The sequence below is a fragment of the Grampus griseus genome (genome assembly GCF_964374135.1).
Source record: "Grampus griseus genome assembly, chromosome: 4".
Taxonomy (NCBI): domain Eukaryota; kingdom Metazoa; phylum Chordata; class Mammalia; order Artiodactyla; family Delphinidae; genus Grampus; species Grampus griseus.
Window position 1 is genome coordinate 121953293 of NC_138997.1, and position 20915 is coordinate 121974207.

General features: G+C 35.9%; 1 protein-coding gene across 1 annotated transcript in view; it reads left to right on the plus strand.

Moving 5' to 3' along the window:
* The first annotated feature begins 236 nt into the window (after positions 1-236).
* The window catches only part of METTL14 (methyltransferase 14, N6-adenosine-methyltransferase non-catalytic subunit), a 31611-nt gene continuing 10932 nt past the window's right edge, over positions 237-20915 (plus strand). Inside the window, exons 1-8 of the mRNA XM_082652739.1 lie at positions 237-421; positions 4472-4560; positions 8354-8441; positions 9839-9919; positions 10279-10366; positions 15189-15279; positions 16474-16615; positions 20702-20794. Coding sequence (XP_082508865.1) covers positions 356-421; positions 4472-4560; positions 8354-8441; positions 9839-9919; positions 10279-10366; positions 15189-15279; positions 16474-16615; positions 20702-20794 — 738 coding nt within the window. The 5' untranslated portion in view covers positions 237-355. The remainder of the gene's footprint in view (positions 422-4471; positions 4561-8353; positions 8442-9838; positions 9920-10278; positions 10367-15188; positions 15280-16473; positions 16616-20701; positions 20795-20915) is intronic.

Consider the following 20915-nt stretch of genomic DNA (forward strand, 5'->3'; position numbering starts at 1 on the left):
AGTCCCAGGAAGGGGAAAGTGAGGGGTCAGCGATTCGCCACCACAGCTCCAACAGCCCCAGCTCTGGACCGCCGAAGCCTCCAGAGACGCCTCTGGCGCCGGCGTCGCAGGACCCTCATTGGGCCTCTTCTAGGCAGCGTCAAACCGCGGGCGTCCATAAGGAGGCGGGACTTCCGGGAGCGGTGGCGCCAAATTCCGGCCGCGCCGGAAACAGCTATTGAGGAAAAAACACTGGGTACACGCCGCTAGAAGCTCCTGGAGAATTTTGTGTTCCACAGTCTCCGAAGAAAAATTGGGCGGGGGTTCGTCCGCTCATTGCCAAGTTTTCGAGGCAGTGGAAAACAAGAGTTGGGACATGGACAGCCGCTTGCAGGAGATCCGGGAGCGGCAGAAGTTACGGCGACAGCTTCTCGCGCAGCAGGTCCGGGGCCCAGGGAGGGATCGTGAATGCGCGTGCGCGGCCGGCCTGTTACAACCTCCCTTTTCTGTCTCGTTACTGGCCACGGTGCAGTCCTTTCTGGTCCCGCGACCTTAATCCCTGCGCCCACCTACCCTCTTGTTCTCAATCCCCGGGGTACCCCGAATCTTTTCCTGTTTTACCTCGCGGTCATTGTGGTGCTGAACCGAACGCCACGCTTGGTCTTCAGCAACCGTTATGGAATGGCCGCCGAGTGGTGCTCAATGATGAGAATACAGTGGTTTTTCTGTATAAGTTACCGCAGTTCACGCAAAGAAAAGTGACTTGTTATCCTCCAGAATTTCTGTTCACTTTTTTTTTTTTTTTTTTTTGCCGTACGCGGGCCTCTCACTGCTGTGGCCTCTCCCGTTGCGGAGCGCAGGCTCCGGACGCGCAGGCTCAGCGGTCATGGCTCACGGGCCTAGCCGCTCCGCGGCATGTGGGGTCTTCCCGGAGCGGGACACGAACCTGTGTCCCCTGCATCGGCAGGCGGACTCTCAACCACTGCGCCACCAGGGAAACCCTTCTGTTCACTTTTTAAATGGTCGTTTGTGTCTTGCCTTTCTTTGTAATCAGCTCCCGATTCTTGAGATTGGGGCTTCATTGTGGGTCAGGTTTACGGTATTTTCTCTGGGATAGTGTCTAACGACTGCATTGGTAGAAGCCTGAGTGTAAATTTTAGATTCTGCATGATGCGTGTTGCTGTCGACCCTGCCGTGTACGGTATCCTAGTCCTCACTCGCAGCTAACGTTTGAATTCTTAATCTGTATCGATCACAACAAATCTCTGAAATAGGTAATATTGTCTTCACTTATCGGATAATGAAACAGAGGCTCCAGAGGTTAATTTTTGCCCCGGCTCCTTCACCTCTGGGCCAGAAAGTTAAACCCAGGTTTGTCTCTCCAGATCTTGGCCTCACTCCTTCTTGTGTATGAGTAAGTTAACACTTGATTAGTAGAGTACACATGCAGAAAATGCAGATGCACACCTCTGCTTAATTAAAGTTAGAGGTTGTGTTTTACTTTCTACCACTCAGACCGGTAAAAGGGATGGGGGAAATGCTCACAGGTTTTGATGAGGCATCTTACTGTTATTTTTTTCAGTAATAAGTTTTCGTTTTAGTACCTGGAAATCTGAGACCTATCCTCTTTTATGATCGGATGAAAAGATTTATGGTACAGTGTTAAAAGTGTGGGCGTTTAGGGAGTTCCCTGGTGTCCAGTGGTTAGGACTCAGTGCTTTCACTGCTGTGGCCCGGGTTCAATCCGTGGTCGGCAGCTAAGATCCCACAAACGCGTGGCCAAAAAAAAAGGGGGCGTTTGGAATCAGATCTGTTCCTGGCATAGTGATTTTGGACAAATCAGGTATCTTTTCCAAGCCTTCCTTTTCCCAGTTTCTATTATGTTATCTTCAAAAATGTTCAGCAGCTCTTTGTTACCACCAAGGTTCTTACTCTTTAGTTTTGAATTCAGACGTCTGTTTGACTGAAAATAGTCGTAAACAATGATTGGTTGAGTGTCTTACTATGTGCCAGGAGCTTTTGTAGACATTGGCAATTCAGCTATGAATAATAATAGGTGGTCCTACCCTCAGAGAGCTTACATACTGCACAGAACTTAATAATGGCTGCCGTTTATTAAGTCCTTTCTGTGTGTCAAGACTCTGCCAAGCTTGTACATACATTATATTTGATCATACCAGTCAGATGCTATCTGTGTCTTATAGATGAAGAAAATAAAGCTCAGGAAATTTGTTACATGCTGAAGGCCACAAACCGTTTACATTTGCAAGCTGCAGTTTTAGGCCTTTGCAATACACATGGCTGCCTCCTAGTACAGTTGGATAGGAACCTTTCCACCTAAGGATGTACAGTATAATCAATGACAGACTTCCACTTTAGCAGCCTTCCTTTCACTTACTTTTCTCTGTATGAACAAGACAGACTGGTTTATTACTCTCCGGAACGTGATTTGTGCAGTACATACTTTATGATTTTTAAAAGTTGTCCTTTCTTTCTGATTTCTGTCTATCCTCTGTGACAGCCCAGGTCAGAATTTTGTGGTGAAACCTATTGTGATCTCCCTGGCTTAGACTCTTCTCCCTCTGAGCATCCATTTTCCTTACTGTTGCGTCCACTACTGTATATTATTAACCATCATACAGAATATAAACAGTTTGCGTGCAGCGTCTTTGCATTTAATTCCTGTTGGCTTAATCTTCTATCCTAACTTTGTTTCTTGCCCAAAGTAAGTTTTTAATAAATTTTTGTTGATTGATGGTCTGTCAGAGTAGAGCACAACTCAAGTGTGTATAATTTGCTTGACTGACTTGGCTGCTGGATGAAGATATCGGATGCAGTATATAGGCCCAGACCACGATTGTGGCAATTGATGCTATCACCAATGATTTACACCTGTTTTTATTTAACTTGTAGCTTTGTTTCAAAAAATTATACGTGCTTTCAAATGATTCCAAATTGTCATAGTTATTCAAATAATATATTTAGTGCTACCACAATGGGAAGTCTGTTACTCCAGTCATTCCACAATTTTTTAAAAATGTTGGAGCATGAGAAGACAATTATATATGTAAGCACAATTTGATTTAAAGCGTTCCTCTTGTAAAACATTGTATTCTAATTTACACCTTGGTAGAAAATCTCATTGGTTCATTCACATATTTATAAGCATGTACTATAAGTCAGATGTTATAGTAGCTGCTGAACATACAGATATCAACAGGACAGAGTTCTTCCCCTCAGTGAGCTAACATTTCAGTGGGGGAGAAGTAAACAAAAGTAAACTGATAAAGTAATTGAATTGTACCAATAAAAATTTGGAAGTTGTGATAGCGACTGTGAAACAAAAGTAAAACAAAAAGGGTGTATTAAGTGCTATGATCGGAATGAGGAAATGAGGAGGTAAAAATAATGGAAAGGAGGCTACCTATTCTGTAGATAGTGTTCATGGAAGGACCCTCAGAAGAAATGTACTCATCTGAGATTTGAAGGGAGTCCGACTCAGTCTTGGGAAGAAGGTTATAAAGCATTCCACCTATGGGAATAAATGTGTTTTCTGACTAAAGAGAATAGGGGTCAGGAAGATTTTATGGAAGAGTTAAAATATCAGGAACAGTTGATATATTGGAAGAGATTTATCATTGGGGAAACCTTAGGGGAGTCATGAAGTGGGTAGTCTAAAGAGGCAGTGGTAATTGTTTAAGATCAAGGCTGGGGACTTGCAGCTCTAATATTGTAGTGTGCCTTCTCACCTTTCTTGAGCTAAGGGATTATTTAATGCAGATTTCCTCATGCCCTTCGTGTGCTTAAAAATATTAAGTGGTTCCTCGTGGCCTGTAAATTGCGTTCTATACTTCTTGGTTTGGCTTTTAAAGTTTTCCATGAATTGATCCCACACTATGTAGCCAGGCCTATTTCAACTAGTGATTTGTTTACATTTGTTGTATTTTGCAAAATTTCCCGAACTGCCAACCCGAATTTGCATCACTATTTTTCAGGTTTTTGTAAAGTTTAGTATTGTGCCTATAATCATTATAAAGGCTTGGCTTGAATAAAACTGAAAAGGTATTTATTATGGCATGGAATAAATAAGGTACAATACGTGAGCTGATGGATGCAGAGTGTTTAACATAGTGCATATCACACTATAAACACTATGTTAGCTGCTTTTTTTGTTGTTTTGTTATTGCTGCTGCTGCTAAATTGTGTTTTATTATTTGCTTTAAAAGTAGAGGATTGGTCAAGTTAGTTGTTTTAATTTCAAAATAACTGAAAGCATAAAATACTTCTCAGCTGGCAAAATCATTCTTAATTAACATGGTTTTGCTCCAAGGTGTTTTCTGTTTTTCCTGCAAGGTAATTTGTCCATTTGCCTGCTGCAGTAGTTACGGGTTGTTTTTTTTTTTAATACTTGATGTATTAAATGCTGCTACAAATGACTAGGAAGGCTATTCAGTACACTGTCATCTAATTTTTGGTTTTTGCCTTTTCTCAGTTGGGAGCTGAAAGTGCTGACAGTATTGGTGCTGTGTTAAATAGCAAAGATGAGCAGAGAGAAATTGCTGAAACAAGAGAAACTTGCAGGTCAGTTGAATATTTTTTTAGTGACATGTTAGTATTTGTGAAAGGATCACTGTTTTAATAAACAATAATCCTAGGTATGAAGTGTGTTGTTATAAGTATCAGCATACAGATTTAGGAAACATTGGTTTTTATTGTTAGTTCATGAATTATGAAATATTATCTGAATACAGTAAGTTTTCATTTATAAAGTAGTTAGAAAATGGAATGTTAGGCTAGGAATTAGCTTATATACCATATATAATTTTATTTAAAAAATCCTTATTAAAAAAAACACAATTTGCCCTAAAAGTGGTATTGACTTGATAGTTCATAAAGCATTTAGAATTTTTCAGTATTGTAGTTATCAGTTTTTTTTTATTGGAGTATAATTATTTCACAATGTTGTGTTAATTTCTGCTGTACAGTGAAGTGAATCAGCTATATGTATACATATATCCCCTCCCTCTTGGACCTCCCTTCCACCCCCTGCTATCCCACCCATCTAGGTCATCACAGAGCACCAAGCTGAACTCCCTGTGCTATACAGCAGGTTCCCACTAGATATTTTACACATGATGGTGAATATATGTCAGTCCTAATCTCCCAGTTCATCCCACCCTCCCCTTCCCTCTGCCCCCTGTGTCCACTCATCTGTTCTCTACTACTTTGTCTCTATTCCTGCCCTGCAAATAGGTTCATCTGTACCATTTTCTAGATTTCACATATATGTGTTAATATATGATATTTGTTTTTCTCTTTCTGACTTACTTCACTCTGTATGACAGACTCTAAGTCGACCCACATCTCTGCAAGTGACCCAATTTCGTTCCTTTTTATGGCTGAGTAATATTCCATTGTATACATGTACCACATCTTCTTTATCCATTCCTCTGTCGTTGGACATTTAGGTTGCTTCCATGTCCTGGCTATTGTAAATAGTGCTGTAATGAACATTGGGGTACATGTGTCTTTTTGAATTATGGTTTTCTCAGGGTATATGCCCAGTAGTGGGATTGCTGGGTCATATGGTAGTTCTATTTTTAGTTTTTTAATGAATGTCCATACTGTTCTCCATAGTGGCTGTATCAAATTACATTTCTACCAACAGTGCCAGAGGGTTCCCTTTTCTCCACACCCTCTCCAGCATTTACTGTTCATAGGTTTTTTTGATGGTGACCTTTCTGACTGGTGTGAGGTGATACCTCATTGTTGTTTTGATTTGCATTTCTCTAATAATTAGTGATGTTGAGCATCTTTTCATGTGCCTCTTGGCCACCTGTATGTCTTCTTTGGTGAAATGTCTATTTAGGTCTTCCACCCATTTTTCGGTTGGGTTATCTGTTTTTTTGATATTGAGCTGCATGAGCTGTTTGTATATTTTGGAGATTAATCTTTTGTCAGTTGCTTCATTTGCAAATATTTTCTCCCATTCTGAGGGTTGTCTTTTGGTCTTGTTTATGGTTTCCTTTGCTGTGCAAAAGCTTTAAAGTTTCATTAGGTCCCATTTGTTTGTTTTTATTTTTATTACTCTAGGAGGTGGGTCAAAAAACATCTTGCTGTGATTTATGTCAGAGTGTTTTTCCTACATTTTCCTCTAAGAGTTTTTTGGTGTCCAGTCTTACATTTAGGTCTTTAATCCATTTTGAGTTTATTTTTGTGTGTGGTGTTAGGTAGTGTTCTGATTTCATTCTTTTATATGTAGCTGTCCAGTTTTCTCAGCACCACTTAGTGAAGAGGCTGACTTTTCTCCATTGTATATTCTTGCCTCCTTTATCAAAGATAATGTGACCATAGGTGTGGGGGGTTTATCTCTGGGCTTTATATCCTGTTCCACTGATCTATATTTCTTTTTTTGTGTCAGTACCATACTGTCTTGATTACTATAGCTTTGTAGTAGAGTCTGAAGTTGGGAGCCTGGTTCCTCCAGCTCTGTTTTTCTTTCTCAATATTGCTTTGGCTATATGGCGCCATTTCTGTTTCCATATAAATTGTAAAATTCTTTGTTTTGATTCTGTGAAAAATGCCTTTAGTAATTTGATAGGGATTGCATTGAATCTGTAGATTGCTTTGGGCAATATAGTCATTTTCACAATATTGATTCTTCAGATCCAAGAACATGGTATATCTCTCCATCTGTTAGTGTCATATTTGATTTCTTTCATCAGTGTTTTATAGTTTTCTGAGTACAGGTCTTTTGCCTCATTAGGTAGGTTTATTCCTAGGTATTTTATTCTTTTTGTTGCATTGGTAAATGGGATTGTTTCCTTAATTTATTTTTCTTATCTCCTGTAGTTAGTGTATAGGGGTGTAAGAGATTTCTGTGCATTAATTTGGTATCCTGTACCAAATTCATTGATTAGCTCTAGCAGTTTTCTGGTGGCATCTGTAGGGTTTTTCTGTGTGTATCATCATGTCATCTGCAAGCAGCAATGGTTTTACTTCTTCTTTTCCAATTTGTATTCCTTTTTTTAAAAAAATATTTATTTTTCACTGTGTTGGGTCTTTGTTGCTGTGCACAGGCTTTCTCTAGTTGCAGCGAGCAGGGGCTACTCTTCATTGCAGTGCGTGGGCTTCTCATTGTGGTGGCTTCTCTTGTTGCGGAGCATGGGCTCTAGGCACGTGGGCTTCATTAGTTGTGGCTCGTGGGCTCTAGAGCGCAGGCTCAGTAGTTGTGGCACATGGGCCTAGTTGCTCCGCGGCATGTGGGATCTTTCCGGCCCAGGGCTTGAACCCGTGTCCCCTGCATTGGCAGGTGGATTCTTAACCACTGTGCCACCAGGGAAGTCCCTCCAATTTGTATTCCTTTTATTTCTTTTTCTTTTCTGATTGCCGTGGCTAGGACTTCCACAACTATGTTGAATAATAGTGGTGAGAGTGGACATCCTTGTCTTGTTCCTGATCTTAGAGGAAATGCTTTCAGTTTTTCACCATTGAGAATGATGTTTGCTGTGGGTTTGTCATATATGGCCTTTATTATGTTGAGGTAGGTGCCCTATATGCCCATTTTCTGGAGAGTTTTTATCTTAAATGGGTGTTAATTTTGTCAAATTTTTGTCGAAGTTTTTCTGCATCTATTGAGATGATCATATGGTTTTTATTTTTTAATTTGTTGATATGGTGTATCACATTGATTGATTTGCATATATTGAAGAATCCTTGCATTACTGGGATAAATCCCACTTGATCATGGTGTATGATCCTTTTAATAGAGATTAATAGAGTTTGGGAGTGTTCCTCCGTCTGCAGTTTTTGGAAGAGCTTGAGAAGGATAGGTGTTAGCTCGTCTCCAAATGTTTGATAGAATTCACCTGTGAAGTCATCTGTTCCTGGACTTTTGTTTGATGGAAGATTTTTAATTACAGTTTCAATTTTATTACTTGTGATTGGTCTGTTTATATTTTCTGTTTCTTCCTGGTTCAGTCTGGGAATTTTTTACCTTTCTAAAAATGTGTCCATTTCTTCCAGGTTGTCCATTTTATTGGCATATAGTTGCTTGTAGTAGTCTTTATGATCCTTTATAGAACATCAGTTTTGCTCAAGACACATTAGAATGATACATAATGTAGAAGTTTCTTTTTGCCATGCATACCTTATAAAAGCTTAGTTTCTTATTTGTTTGCTTTCTCAAAAAAAAGTACAGATTATTCGTCAGGTTGTGTTACTTTTAAGATTTATAAACTGGGTGAATAGATACTGTTTAGTCAGGAAAAATTTGCCTTGTTCTGTTTTTATAACCGGTTCTTTAATATTATTAATGGAGACATTTATACATCTTGTATGTATTTGTGAGTGATATTTCAGTTTTAATTTTCAGGGCTTCCTATGATACCTCTGCTCCAAATGCAAAACGTAAGTATCAGGATGAAGGAGAGACAGATGAAGACAAAATGGAAGAATATAAGGCAAGTAGAGAATGGGACAATTTTATGGTCAGGAAGAAAATAAGTCCTTACAATCCGTAGAGTCTTACCCAGGAAAATAAAATTTGACAGAAGCTGAATTTTGACAGAATACTGAATAATTGTTGATGTAATTAGGTAAATTTAAGACATTTATATCAGTTTAACACAAGAAGTATGTGGATTAAATTAGGTGATGTATATGAAGCACTTAGCATAATGCCTAGTAAGCACTAGGCAATAGCATTCTTAAATAAGAGTAAGGAGGTAGATGTATCAGAAACTTTGGATAATTCAATCATATTTCGAGGGGCTACAATACTGTCTTCTTTGAGTTGCATTATTCCATGTTAACAATATAGGGTAGTACAATTAAAATATTTTGAGAACTCATGGGCTAGACAGCAGTGTAGAACCATTTCTGACAGAGGCCCAAGGCAAAAACCCAGCTTCTCAACTTGTAATTACAATATGTAGTTGAAAAGAAAGAAAGTTAAGGACAAAAAAACCTACCTCCATTTTTTTCAAATTAATTGTCATAGAACTATATTCAATAGAGAAGAGGGTAAATAGTTTCAGTAAATCTTTAGGTATAATTATCTAATTTCATAGATATTCTCTTGTGTATTGGTTGCATTTGATATATCCTCTTATATAACTTAACTATTTGTGATTATATTAGGTCAAACCATATACAGTTTCTGATATTTTAACATTTTTGACTCATAAAATAGCAGTTTCATATGGTTTGATCTAGTAGAAATAAAATTGCCCCATTGGTGGTCATATCTTTCATGATTTGAGCTAAATTCTAATATTTAAGTTATTATATCAGAGATAAATAATCCTAGATAACTTAGTCAACAAAATTAGTAGTTATAGACAATTATTACTGAAGAGAATGAAAAAGAAATATTTATTTTATATATTATAAGCATAACTAGTTACAGCTAATGATGAGAAAGCAAAAACTTCAAGTTTTTTTTTAGATTAAAACAAATTTTTTTTAATTTGTATTTTATATATTTATTTATTTGGCTGCATCAGGCCTTAGTTGTGGCATGTGGGCGCTTCATTGCCACCCGTGGGCTTCTCTCTAGCTGTCGGCCGCGCACACGGGCTTACTTGCCCTGCGGCACGTGGGATCTTAGTTCCCCCACGGCATGTGGGATCTTAGTTCCCTGACCAGGGATCCAACCCGTGTCCCCTGCGTTGGAAGGCAGATTCTTAACCACTGGACCACCAGGGAAGTCCTGACTTCAATATTTGACTTTAACAGTAATTTGAAAACTTTATTGTGTCTTAGGGAAAGAAAATATTTATATGAGTCTTAATATTCGAGATATCATAATATGTAAGATACTCCTCTTATACATAAAATGTATACTTCCTTTTCCAAGGATGAATTAGAACTGCAACAGGAAGAAGAGAATTTGCCATATGAAGAAGAGATTTACAAAGATTCTAGTACTTTTCTTAAGGTAAAAAAATAATTTTCACGTCCATAACTTCACATTTCAGCTCTATGCCTGAAAAGATTTTAAATACTTATTCGTTTTCAAGATTTTTTCAGTTATTGAGGGATCATTATTATAAAGATCATTTAAAATTATTCATGAAATATTCTTCTGATGCTTGCCCATTTAGGATGAGATAATGCTTTATTAATGTCTGTAGATACTGAATTGTAATACTATTATTTTAATAGTGATGTTTTCTGTTTTTTTTAATGTCAATTAACTTATATTTTGTATGGCCTCATAATAAAAAATAAAGTACAGAGTTAGTGTATCTGCCCTCAGAGCGAATGCTGTTTATTTAATTTTGACGTTTTCTTTAGGGAACACAGAGTTTAAATCCCCATAATGATTACTGCCAACATTTTGTAGACACCGGACATAGACCTCAAAATTTCATCAGAGATGTAGGTATGTCAGATTTGTTGGGAATATGCTATTGCTAGCTGTTGATTACATGCATGTAATTTATCCATTTTGTGGTTTATTTCTAACAAAGTTATTTTTCCTGGCTTGGCTTCCCCTTTCCATTCTTAGTACTTCTAGTACACTCTCTTTTTCCATCAAGCAGTGTTACTTTTTTCCTTCTTCCTTCCATCTTTCCTTCATTTTGGTTCTGTAACTATCCCTCATTTTTATTTTGCCTTCATTTATTCCTTCGATGCTCTTCCTTTCTTTATGTAAATCTGATTCTCTGACTTACATTATTTTCCTTTTGTCTAAAGAATTTCTTTTAACATTTCTTGCAAGGCAGGCCTGTTGGCAACAAATTCCCTCAATTTTTGTTTGCCTGAGAAAGTCTTTATTTTTCCTTTACTTTTGAAAGATTAATTTTGCAAAGTACAGAATTCTAGATTGGTGTTTTCTTTCTTTCAACACTTTTAAGTATTTTACTTCACCCTGTTCTTGCTTGTTTCTGAGAAGTTGGGTATAATTCTTAACTTTGTTCCTCAATAGGTTTGGTTTTTTTTTTTCTGGTTTCTTTCAGAATATTTTCGTTAGCTTTGATTTTCTGTAGTTTGAAAATGATATGTGTAGGTATAGCTGGGTTTTGTTTGCTTTGGGTTTTTTTTGCGTTTATCCTCTTTGGTACTCTCTGAGCTTCCTGTGTCTGGGGTTTGATGTCTGACATTATTTTGGGAAAATTCTCAGTCATTATTATTTCAAATATTTCTTCTGTTCCTCTTTCTGTTTTTTCTCCTTCTTATATTTCCATTACACATTTTACCTTTTGTAGTTGTCCCACATTCCTTAGATAGTCTGGCTTTTTTATTTTTTCCAATTTTTGTTCTATTTACTTTTCAGTTTTTGAGGTTTCTATTGAGATATCGTCACGCTCAGAATCTTTTCTCAGCTGTGTCCAGTCTACCGATAAGCTTACCAAAGGCATTATCCCTACATTTTTAAAAACAGCTTGACTGAGAGAATTCATGTACCATACAGTGCACCCATTTAAAGAATATAATTGAGTTTTTTAAGAATATCTATAGATTTGTGCAACCATTGCCACAATCTAATTTTAGAACTTTTTAAAAAATTGAGGTATCGTTGATTTACAATATTATATAAGTTTTAGGTGTACAAATAGTGTTTTACAATTTTTAAAGATTATATTTCATTTATAGTTATTATAAAATATAGGCTGTATTTTCTCTGCTGTACAATATATCCTTGTAGCTTATTTATTATATGCATAGAAGTTTGTACTTCTTAATCCCCTCCCCCTATTTTGCTCTCCCCACTTCTCCCCCCCGTAACCACTAGATTGTTCTCTTTATCTGTGAGTCTGTTTCTTTTTTGTTGTAGTCACTAGTTTATTTTTTAGATTCCACGTATAAGTGATAATATACAGTATTTGTCTTTCTCTGTCTGACTTATTTCACTAAGCATAATACCCTCCAATCCATCAATGTTGTTGCAAAAGGCAAAATTTCACTTTTTTTTATGGCTGAGTAGTAAGTGTGTGTGTGTATGTGTGTATACACCACATTGTGTGTGTGTGTGTGTGTGTGTGTGTATGTATGTATATATATGGCACATTGTCTTTATCCATTTACCTTTGCTGGACACTTAGGTTGCTTCCATTTCTTGGCTATTGTAAATAATGCTGCTAAGAACACTGGGGTGCGTGTATCTTTTTGAATTAGTGTTTTCATTTTCTTCAGATATATACCCAGAAATGGAGTTGCTGGATCATGTGGTAGTTCTATTTTTAGATTTTTGAGAAACCTCCATACTGTTTTCCACAGTGGCTGCACTGATTTACATTCCTATCGACAGTGTACAAGTCCCCTTTCTCCACATCCTTAGAACATTTTCATCTCCCCTAAAGAAATTCAGTACTCATTAGCAGTCAATTCCCATTCCTTCTCCCACAGTTGCCCCCCAGCCTTAAGTAATCATTAATTGACTATTGTCTATCAGTTTGCCTATTCTAGACATTTCATATAATTGGACTCATACAACATGTGATATTTCGTGACTGGGCTTTTTTCACTTAACATAATTGTTTTCAGGGGCCATTGATGTTGCAGCATATTATCAGTACTTCATTTCTTTTTATTGCCAAATATTCCATTGTATGTACATACCACATTTCATTTATTCATTTGTGTTGTTTCCACTTTTTGATTGTTATAAACTCTGCTACTATGAATATTCATGTAAAGTTTTTGTGTAAATGTATGCTTTCATTTCTCTTCGGTATATACCTGGGAGTGGAATTGCTGTGTCATGTGGTAATTCTATGTTTAACTTTTTGAGGAACTGCCCAAATGTTTTTCAGAGCAGTTGTACCATTTACATTCCTACCAACAATATGTGAGGCTTCCAGTTTCTTACCACTCTTGACATTTTATTATCTGTCTTTTTAATTATAGCAGTCCTAGTGGTATAAAGTAGTATTTCATTGTGGTTTTGATCTACATTGCCTTAGTGACTAATGATATTAAGAATCTTTTCCTATGCATATTTTCCCACTTAAATACCTACTTTAGAGAGATGTCTAAACCCTGCTTATTTTTTAATTGGTAATTTGTCTTTTTATTATTACATTGTAAGAGTTCTTTATATATTCTCAGTACAAGTCCCTTATCAGATGTATGATCTGCAAATATTCTCTCCCATTCTGTGGGTTGTCTTTCTTTTGGCCACACTGCGGCTTGCAGGATCTTAGTTCCCCGACCAGAGATTGAACCCACACCCTTGGCAGTGAGAGCGCAGTCCTAACCACCGGACCGCCAGGGAATTCCCGTCTTTTCACTTTCTTGTTGGTACCATTTGCAACACAAAAATTTTAATTTTGATGTAATCCAATTTATTTTTTCCTTTCTTGTTTATAAGCAACATGTAGAAACTGATTTTAATGTTTTCACAGGCAAAATTTAGATGTAGCACAAAAAGTTATGATAATGGTAAGTGAAATAGACCAGTCATAGGATGACAAATATGCATGCACTTACAGAGGTACCTAAAATAGTATGTGTATATAAATACATACACTTTTATGAGGTACCTGGAGTAGTCAGTCTCATAGAAGCAGAGAATGCAGGAGTGATTGTCAGGGTCTAGAGAGAGAGGAAAATGGGGAGTTGTTGTTCAATTGGTATAAAATTTCAGTTATGCAAGATAAATTTTTTCTGTAGATCTGTTGTGTAGCAAATTGTCTGTAGTCAGCAATACTGTTGACTATAGTCAGCAGTACTTAAAAAAATTTAAGAGGGTAGATTTCATCTTACTTAAGTGTTCTTACCACACACACATACACATGCACACACACTAAAACCAGAGGAACACAAAGAAACTTTTGGAGGTTATTGATATGTCTTACCTTGATTGTGGTGATGGTTTCACAGGTGTATGCATATGTTCAAACTCATCGAATTGCATACGTTAAATATAGGTTTAATATATAAGGTTTTTATTTATCAATTATACTTCAGAAAGCTGTTTTTCTCCTCAAAGTTATGATACGTTATATTGATATAACCAAATTTCGTTATCAGACTTTCTGCTTTTAAGACTTTCTGCTTTCTTCTCCAAGGCAAAGAAAATGTACTTAGGAAACTATTATGGATTGAGAAAAAGGTGTACCTGTTTTGTAGATGATTGAGAGCTGACTCTATTGTGATTGAAACCTGACTGTACTAAAATCTTCAAACTTGTTTCATTTGAAATTTGATCTGTAGCCACTGATTGAGGAGGCTTTATAAAATCTTTCACTTTTTTACTCTTTGATATTACAGTTATTAAAATGTACTTCTGGTTTTCAACTTAAGATGTTTATATAATTTATGTTGTCATGAATATGCTTCTTGTAGGGAAGAAAGAAAAAACAAAATAAAAACTTTTAGGAATCTTTGATATTCAAGCCCTACTTACTCCTACAGTTGTTTAAACAGTTATTATGTTGTTTTACCTAAAATCTCTTCTGAGGCTCAGAGATTTAAATATTTTTGAGGACATGGGAACAAGTCTCCTGTTTTTAACCTTTATGGAACTTGGAGATGTTTTTCAAGGTCTTAAGCTTGAAAATGTATCTGAGGATTTGGTTTATAATAATGTGGAGTGAGATCTTTAAAACTATAAATATTGATATAGGAAATATTCTTAGAGAAAGTGACTTATCTTGGAATTGGTAGTACAATTTAGATAAGTAATCAGAGTGAATGAGGTGTGAGCTAATGACTGTTAGGGACTCATTATCTTTTTAACTAGATTTGTTCTGGGATTGTGTCCATAAAGTGTAGCCACTTAATTTAAGATCATCAGTAGTAAAGAAGAGAAATCCTTATTTTCTCTGCTTTGGATAACTGTCTAAGAAACTAAGTAAAAATTTTAACAATCACTAGATTCTTTGGGAGAAAGACTTTTTTGAGTAAAAAGAAAATGCAAAAAGCATGATTGAAAGAAAAATTTTTCTTTTCCTGAGAACAGAATGGCAAAATTTGATGCTATAAGCAGGTTAGTTAATTTAATAAATTTGAGAAATTAAATGGTTAATTGACTTGATCTGGGCTTTAGAACATCTGGGAGTTTGCCTGCATGTGGGATTAGGGTCATTAGGTATATAAAATGTATATATGAATTGTTTAAAAGTCCTCAGACTTTTTTAAAAGGATGTGAGGATGAAGAGGTGGTTGTGTATTGTTGTGTTCTGAGCAGGCTTGTCACGTTTGAATGCATTGATACTCATTTGTATTGAAATTTGGAATTTACTATGTTTCCTCTTCAGGTTTGGCTGACAGATTTGAAGAATACCCTAAACTGAGGGAGCTCATCAGGCTGAAGGATGAGCTAATAGCTAAATCTAACACTCCTCCTATGTAAGTGGGGTTTTTTGTTCCCAACTCAGGCTTAAAATATTAGTCTTTTTATCATGTTACCCCTTTTCTGTTTGAAAAAAATTCACTGTCTTTGTAAGGTTAACACATTCTCTTTCTTAATATATTAGTTTGAAACTCCAGTGCTGAGTACACAGTAGGTTCTCATTTAATTTATTTTCAGATTTCTAGACAATTTATTTTAAATTACTAATTTAAATTTTTTTCTTAGAAAATCATATTTGTTGTATTCCTGATTATCTTAAAATGTTTTTAAATGACTTTTCTTCTCAAGAATTATTTATTGAAGAAAGTTAGAAAACTTAGGGAAAGTAGGAAAATGAAAGTTAATTATAACTCAGCAACCAGAGATGCTATTAACATTTTGGAATACAAAAATTCATTTTAACCTTTGCTAAACGACTAATGCTTCCCTAAAAAAATGTGTTTAAGGTCTTTGAAATTGGAGACTCTCTTTATTTCACATTTAGCTTACTTTGAACATTTTGTACATTTAACAGTTTGCTAAAATGTGTACTGTTAATGATTAGAAGAACCGCAAAGAAGTCTGAGTTTGTGGCAAAAATTTTAGCAGACTAATATTCATCCTATTTAAAAACACTCTTACATTTAAAGTATTTTATATTTAAAATACTTTCATACTATGTGGAAATAACCATTAAGTAAAGGCTAGTAGTAATTTATACTAAGTAGCTAGAAAAAACTGTTAAACAATATTACTAAGGCACAAACTAAGGAAAGAAAATTATGTCCATTTTTAGAAACTTTTTTAGAGGGAGGAATTTAAAACTTACTAACAAATGGTTTTTCTAACTTAACAATTGTGGAAAAAGTAATATGGTATTCTTTGGAATATTAAGATGATAATGGGAAAGGGCTCAGACACTCATCTGAGTATGGATTTTCAATATAAGAAATGAGAGAAGTTTGTATTTTGGATGTTCGTGTGGGACTGTGATTTTACTTTGTGGTGTGAGTGTATCCATGTCCTCTGGAAGAGCACTGGTAGATAGTTTACTGTCTGTACTGAGGAAGGATACTCCTCCATAAAAAGGTATTCAGTAATTAGCTCATGGTGACTTTGTAAATAGTGTTTAGGAAATATTTAAGAAATTTCTTTCATTACCACTGTAAAGTATTTGAAAATCTCTTACATTTTATGCTTTAATCAAATAGGTACTTACAAGCAGATATAGAAGCCTTTGACATCAGAGAACTAACACCCAAATTTGATGTGATTCTTCTTGAACCCCCTTTAGAAGAATATTACAGAGAGACTGGCATCACTGCTAATGAAAAATGCTGGACTTGGGATGATGTATGATCAAACTTTCTACATTGTAATGAATTATTTATTTTTCAAATAAATATATGTCTGATCAGAAAGTAATATTATAAATATCCCTACTTTTTTAGGAATTGTAAATATAGATTTATAGTATATATTATGGCTGAAGGTCTAAGGTACATTAACAAATATTATTATATCTTCAGTCTGATTTGTCTTTTTTTTTTTTTTTTTTTGGTACGCGGGCCTCTCACTGTTGTGGCCTCTCCCATTGCGGAGCACAGGCTCCAGACGCGCAGGCTCAGCGGCCATGGCTCATGGGCCCAGCCGCTCCACGGCATGTGGGATCTTTCCAGACTGGGGCACGAACCCGTGTCCCCTGCATCGGCAGGCGGACTCTCAACCACTGCGCCACCAGGGAAGCCCTGATTTGTCTTTTTGAGGCAGAAGTTGAGCAGGTAGTGAGTAAATCGTCTGTGGAAGACTCAAAATTCCAGTCTTAGAGTCCTTGAATGTATAGCTAGAAATAAGTCTAAAAACAGATTGGTTGATAACATTCCATATTTGGTTAGTTTTAGTAAACATCAGAGTATACGTGTATACACACACACACACACACACATATGAACATAATTTCTACTCTTTAAAGAACTTACAGTATAATAGATTTAAGGGACATACGTATTATATAATTGTGATATAATTCAGTATTATATAATTGTGATGTTATATTTTCCTGAATAAAATTGAACAAGCTGATAGCTTCAGTTAGTTACATAAAGTAACCTGTTTCTACTGATCAATAACAAAAATAACAAATATTTATTCAGCACCACTTTGTACCAGGCAACTAGGTACTGGAGATTGAAAGATGCATAAGACTTAGTATTTGGCCTTAAGGGGCACACAGTTTAATGGGATAAAATAAACAATGACCTAAACAGATAATTGCATTATCATATTGTTAGTTCAATAACAGAGGACTGCATAAGGTGATCTGAGAAAAACTGACCAAGCTGAGGAAGCTGGGGGACATAAACAAAGAGGAGATGACACATGAACAGTATGTATGGATAGATTAGCTGGAATTGGCCAGCTGAAGAAAAGGGTAGATTAGGGATTCCAAGCAGAAGGAACAGCAAGAGCAGAAGGGATGGAGGCAAAGAGACGGGTGAGGGAGGTCTGTATGTAGGTTGATGTTGGAACACAGATTGGGACTGTCTTGAGATACTGTCTTCTGAGAAGCTTGGACTTGTCTTCTTAGAAGCTTAGCTTAATGCCTAAAGGCATTAAGGAGTCTTTGAAGGGCTTTAACCAGTTTAGTAAAATGGTCAGATTAGTGTATAGAGGAGGATAGACTAGAGAAAATGAAGTCTGGAGAGGGGAGAGCAGATAGAACACTGTTGCAGTAGTCTAGTTAGGAGAAGAAGGGGCCCTGATTTAGGGTGATGTTAATAAGAATAGAAAGGAGGTGATAAATTCAGTAATGTTTTGTAGATACTTCTGGCGAGATCTAGTGATTGGGAAGAGGGGAAGAGTAAAGGATGACTCGGGAGTTTGAATCTTGGGATAAATGGGTTGAGATCACCAGCTGAGAGAGTCAATTTAAGAATAGTAGCAGGAAAAAAAAAAAAAAAGTAGCAGGATTAGAGTGATTAGATTATACTGAATGTGTTGATTTAGAGGTGTATGTGAGACATTCAAGTAGAGGTTGTAATAAGATTATGAAACTTAAAAGACAGATACGATCATCTCAAAATACAGATTTTAAAGGGTTAACACATTAAACCTATGAGAATAAATGAATTTGTCTTGAGATAGGGTCTCAATTAAGATACAGTGTGGATTTAATGTAAATCCTCAGGAAACTTACATTTAAAAGGCACATTATAAAAGAGATGTGAAAAGAATGGGTGAAAGATAAATGAGGTGAACCAAGAGAGTATGAATGTCACGGAAACCAAGGGAATAGGGAATTTCGAGGAGGAAAGTGTGATCAGGAGCACTGAACACAGAAGAGAGGTAGGGAAGGGAAAGGACTGAAATTCTAGACTGGTGTTTCATAGAGAACTGCTTTGAGTCCTTGCACATCTTCCGAGTTAATAATTATTAACTATTGTTAATAATACTTATTTTTCAAGATGTAATAACTTCAGTTTTTCTTCCTTGAAGCTTTCCCTTTCAGCTTCAGTACCTCTGGCAATTTTATTTATTTTATTTTTATTTTATTTTACTTTACAAAAGTTTTTCCTCTCCTCTGATAAGTGTAATCTGTGTTTATTGTTGAAACAGAAAGGTATACAGTATATAGTATCCCCAAAACTTAAGGTTAAAGATGTAATGCTCTTGATATTGCTGAGAATTTCTCCAGATAGGTTGCACAAATTTACATTCCTTCTAGTAGTGTTGAAGAAATATCTATTTCACCATATCCTCATCAAAATTGATTAATAATGTAAAACAATCTTGGTCAATTTAGTCAAAAGAAAATTGAAAAATTAATTTTATTATGTCTATGATTAGTGGTTAGGTTGAACTTTATTTTCTCTAGCGAATCTCTAAGGTTTGGTCAGTGAAGGTACAGGAGCTTCAATTATATATGATAAACTAACAGAGTTTTTGAAATAAAGGAATTCCATTCTATATGTATATTGAAAAGTTTTGTCTGGCCCCAGAGCCCTAAGCTCTTAACGTTTATGTGATAATACCTTAAAGAAAGAGCCAGTAGCTAATATAAATAAAGTATAAATAAGAAAAGCATTCGGGTTTCACAGGTATTCTTTTTCACATTAGAGAGTCAGTAGAGGCCAGTGTGTTTTGTTTAAGAATATAAGCATTTTCAGGCTTCCCTGGTGGCACAGTGGTTGAGAGTCCGCTTGCCGATGCAGGGGACATGGGTTTGTGCCACGGTCTGGTAAGATCCCACATGCCGTGGAGCGGCTGAGCCCGTGAGCCATGGCCGCTGAGCCTGCACGTCTGGAGCCTGTGCTCCGCAACGGGAGAGGCCACAACAGGGAGAGGCCACAACAGTGAGAGGCCCGCGTACCGCAAAAACAAAAAACAAAAACAAAAAGAATATAAGCACTTTCTTAAAATACCAACATTTAGCATTTATAATTGTAATGTCAAGAGAGTAATTTGCTTAATGTTCTTCACTGATGTGTGCCATCACTTATCTTTAGCCATACTATATATAGACGTTTGTAGGAATACTATGTGTGCGTATTACATATTTATTTTAATTCATATTCCTATGAGAATATTAGATGAGATATATCAAGACTTAAAGTCGGAAGTATAAAACTGAATAGGTTTATGCCTATTGTAATTTTTTTTCCATTATCACTGTCAAATAATGTATTTTTACCTAGATAAATTATAGATGATGTGGTTTTGATCCACTCAGGTAGAAGTTAAGGTTTTCTTAATACGTGAAACTAATAAATATTTGCTTGAACCGTTGTCTCTGGAACTTCTTAACTGTGACAGGAAGCTAAAAGAAAAGGAATACCATGTAAAATGGTTGCTTTTATAGTCATTTATACAAGTATATGGTATTTTCCCAATTTAGAGATTTAATTATTGCAAAACTTTTTTTAAAATTGACACACTTAACAAATACAAAGCAAACAATTATAGTCTATTGTTTGTGACATTTCAGACTTAGTCATTATACTGAAATGTGTATATTGATTTATTTAGAACTGGAAACCAAGTCCTCCCCCAAACATTTGTGGTTATGTTTTAATTTTGCCCCTATCTTTGGCATAATTTAATCCCTTTTCAGTTTTTCTGTAAATGGTAACAGGTTGCTCTCAAGCCATAACTTATAAAATTCTGTAATTCTATAAATATGGTTTCCTGTAAACTCTTTCCATAGAAAATCAAGTGTATGTTATGTGCATGTGTGCATCTGTGTTGTCTTAATAGGGAATAAAAAACCAGAAGAACAAGTTTTAAGAATAAAATTTATTTTCCATTGTATTTCCTAATGAAAATTAGTACATTTAAAGAACACATTTACTGTAAGTCCTGATAAATCTCAATGGTTGTTCTTTTGATTTAGGATGAATGGGAAACAATGCTTCTATGCAATATTGGTTTGGTTTCTTACAGATCATGAAGTTAGAAATTGATGAGATTGCAGCACCTCGATCATTTATTTTTCTCTGGTGTGGTTCTGGGGAGGGATTGGACCTTGGAAGAGTGGTAAGATGGTGTTTTTTTAAGTGGTTTTTTAAATTTGTAAGAAAAAAATAACACAGTATGTTGCATAAAAAGTTTGAAGATTAATGTTATTTTCTCCTTTGTTTCTTGAACAGTATTAAAA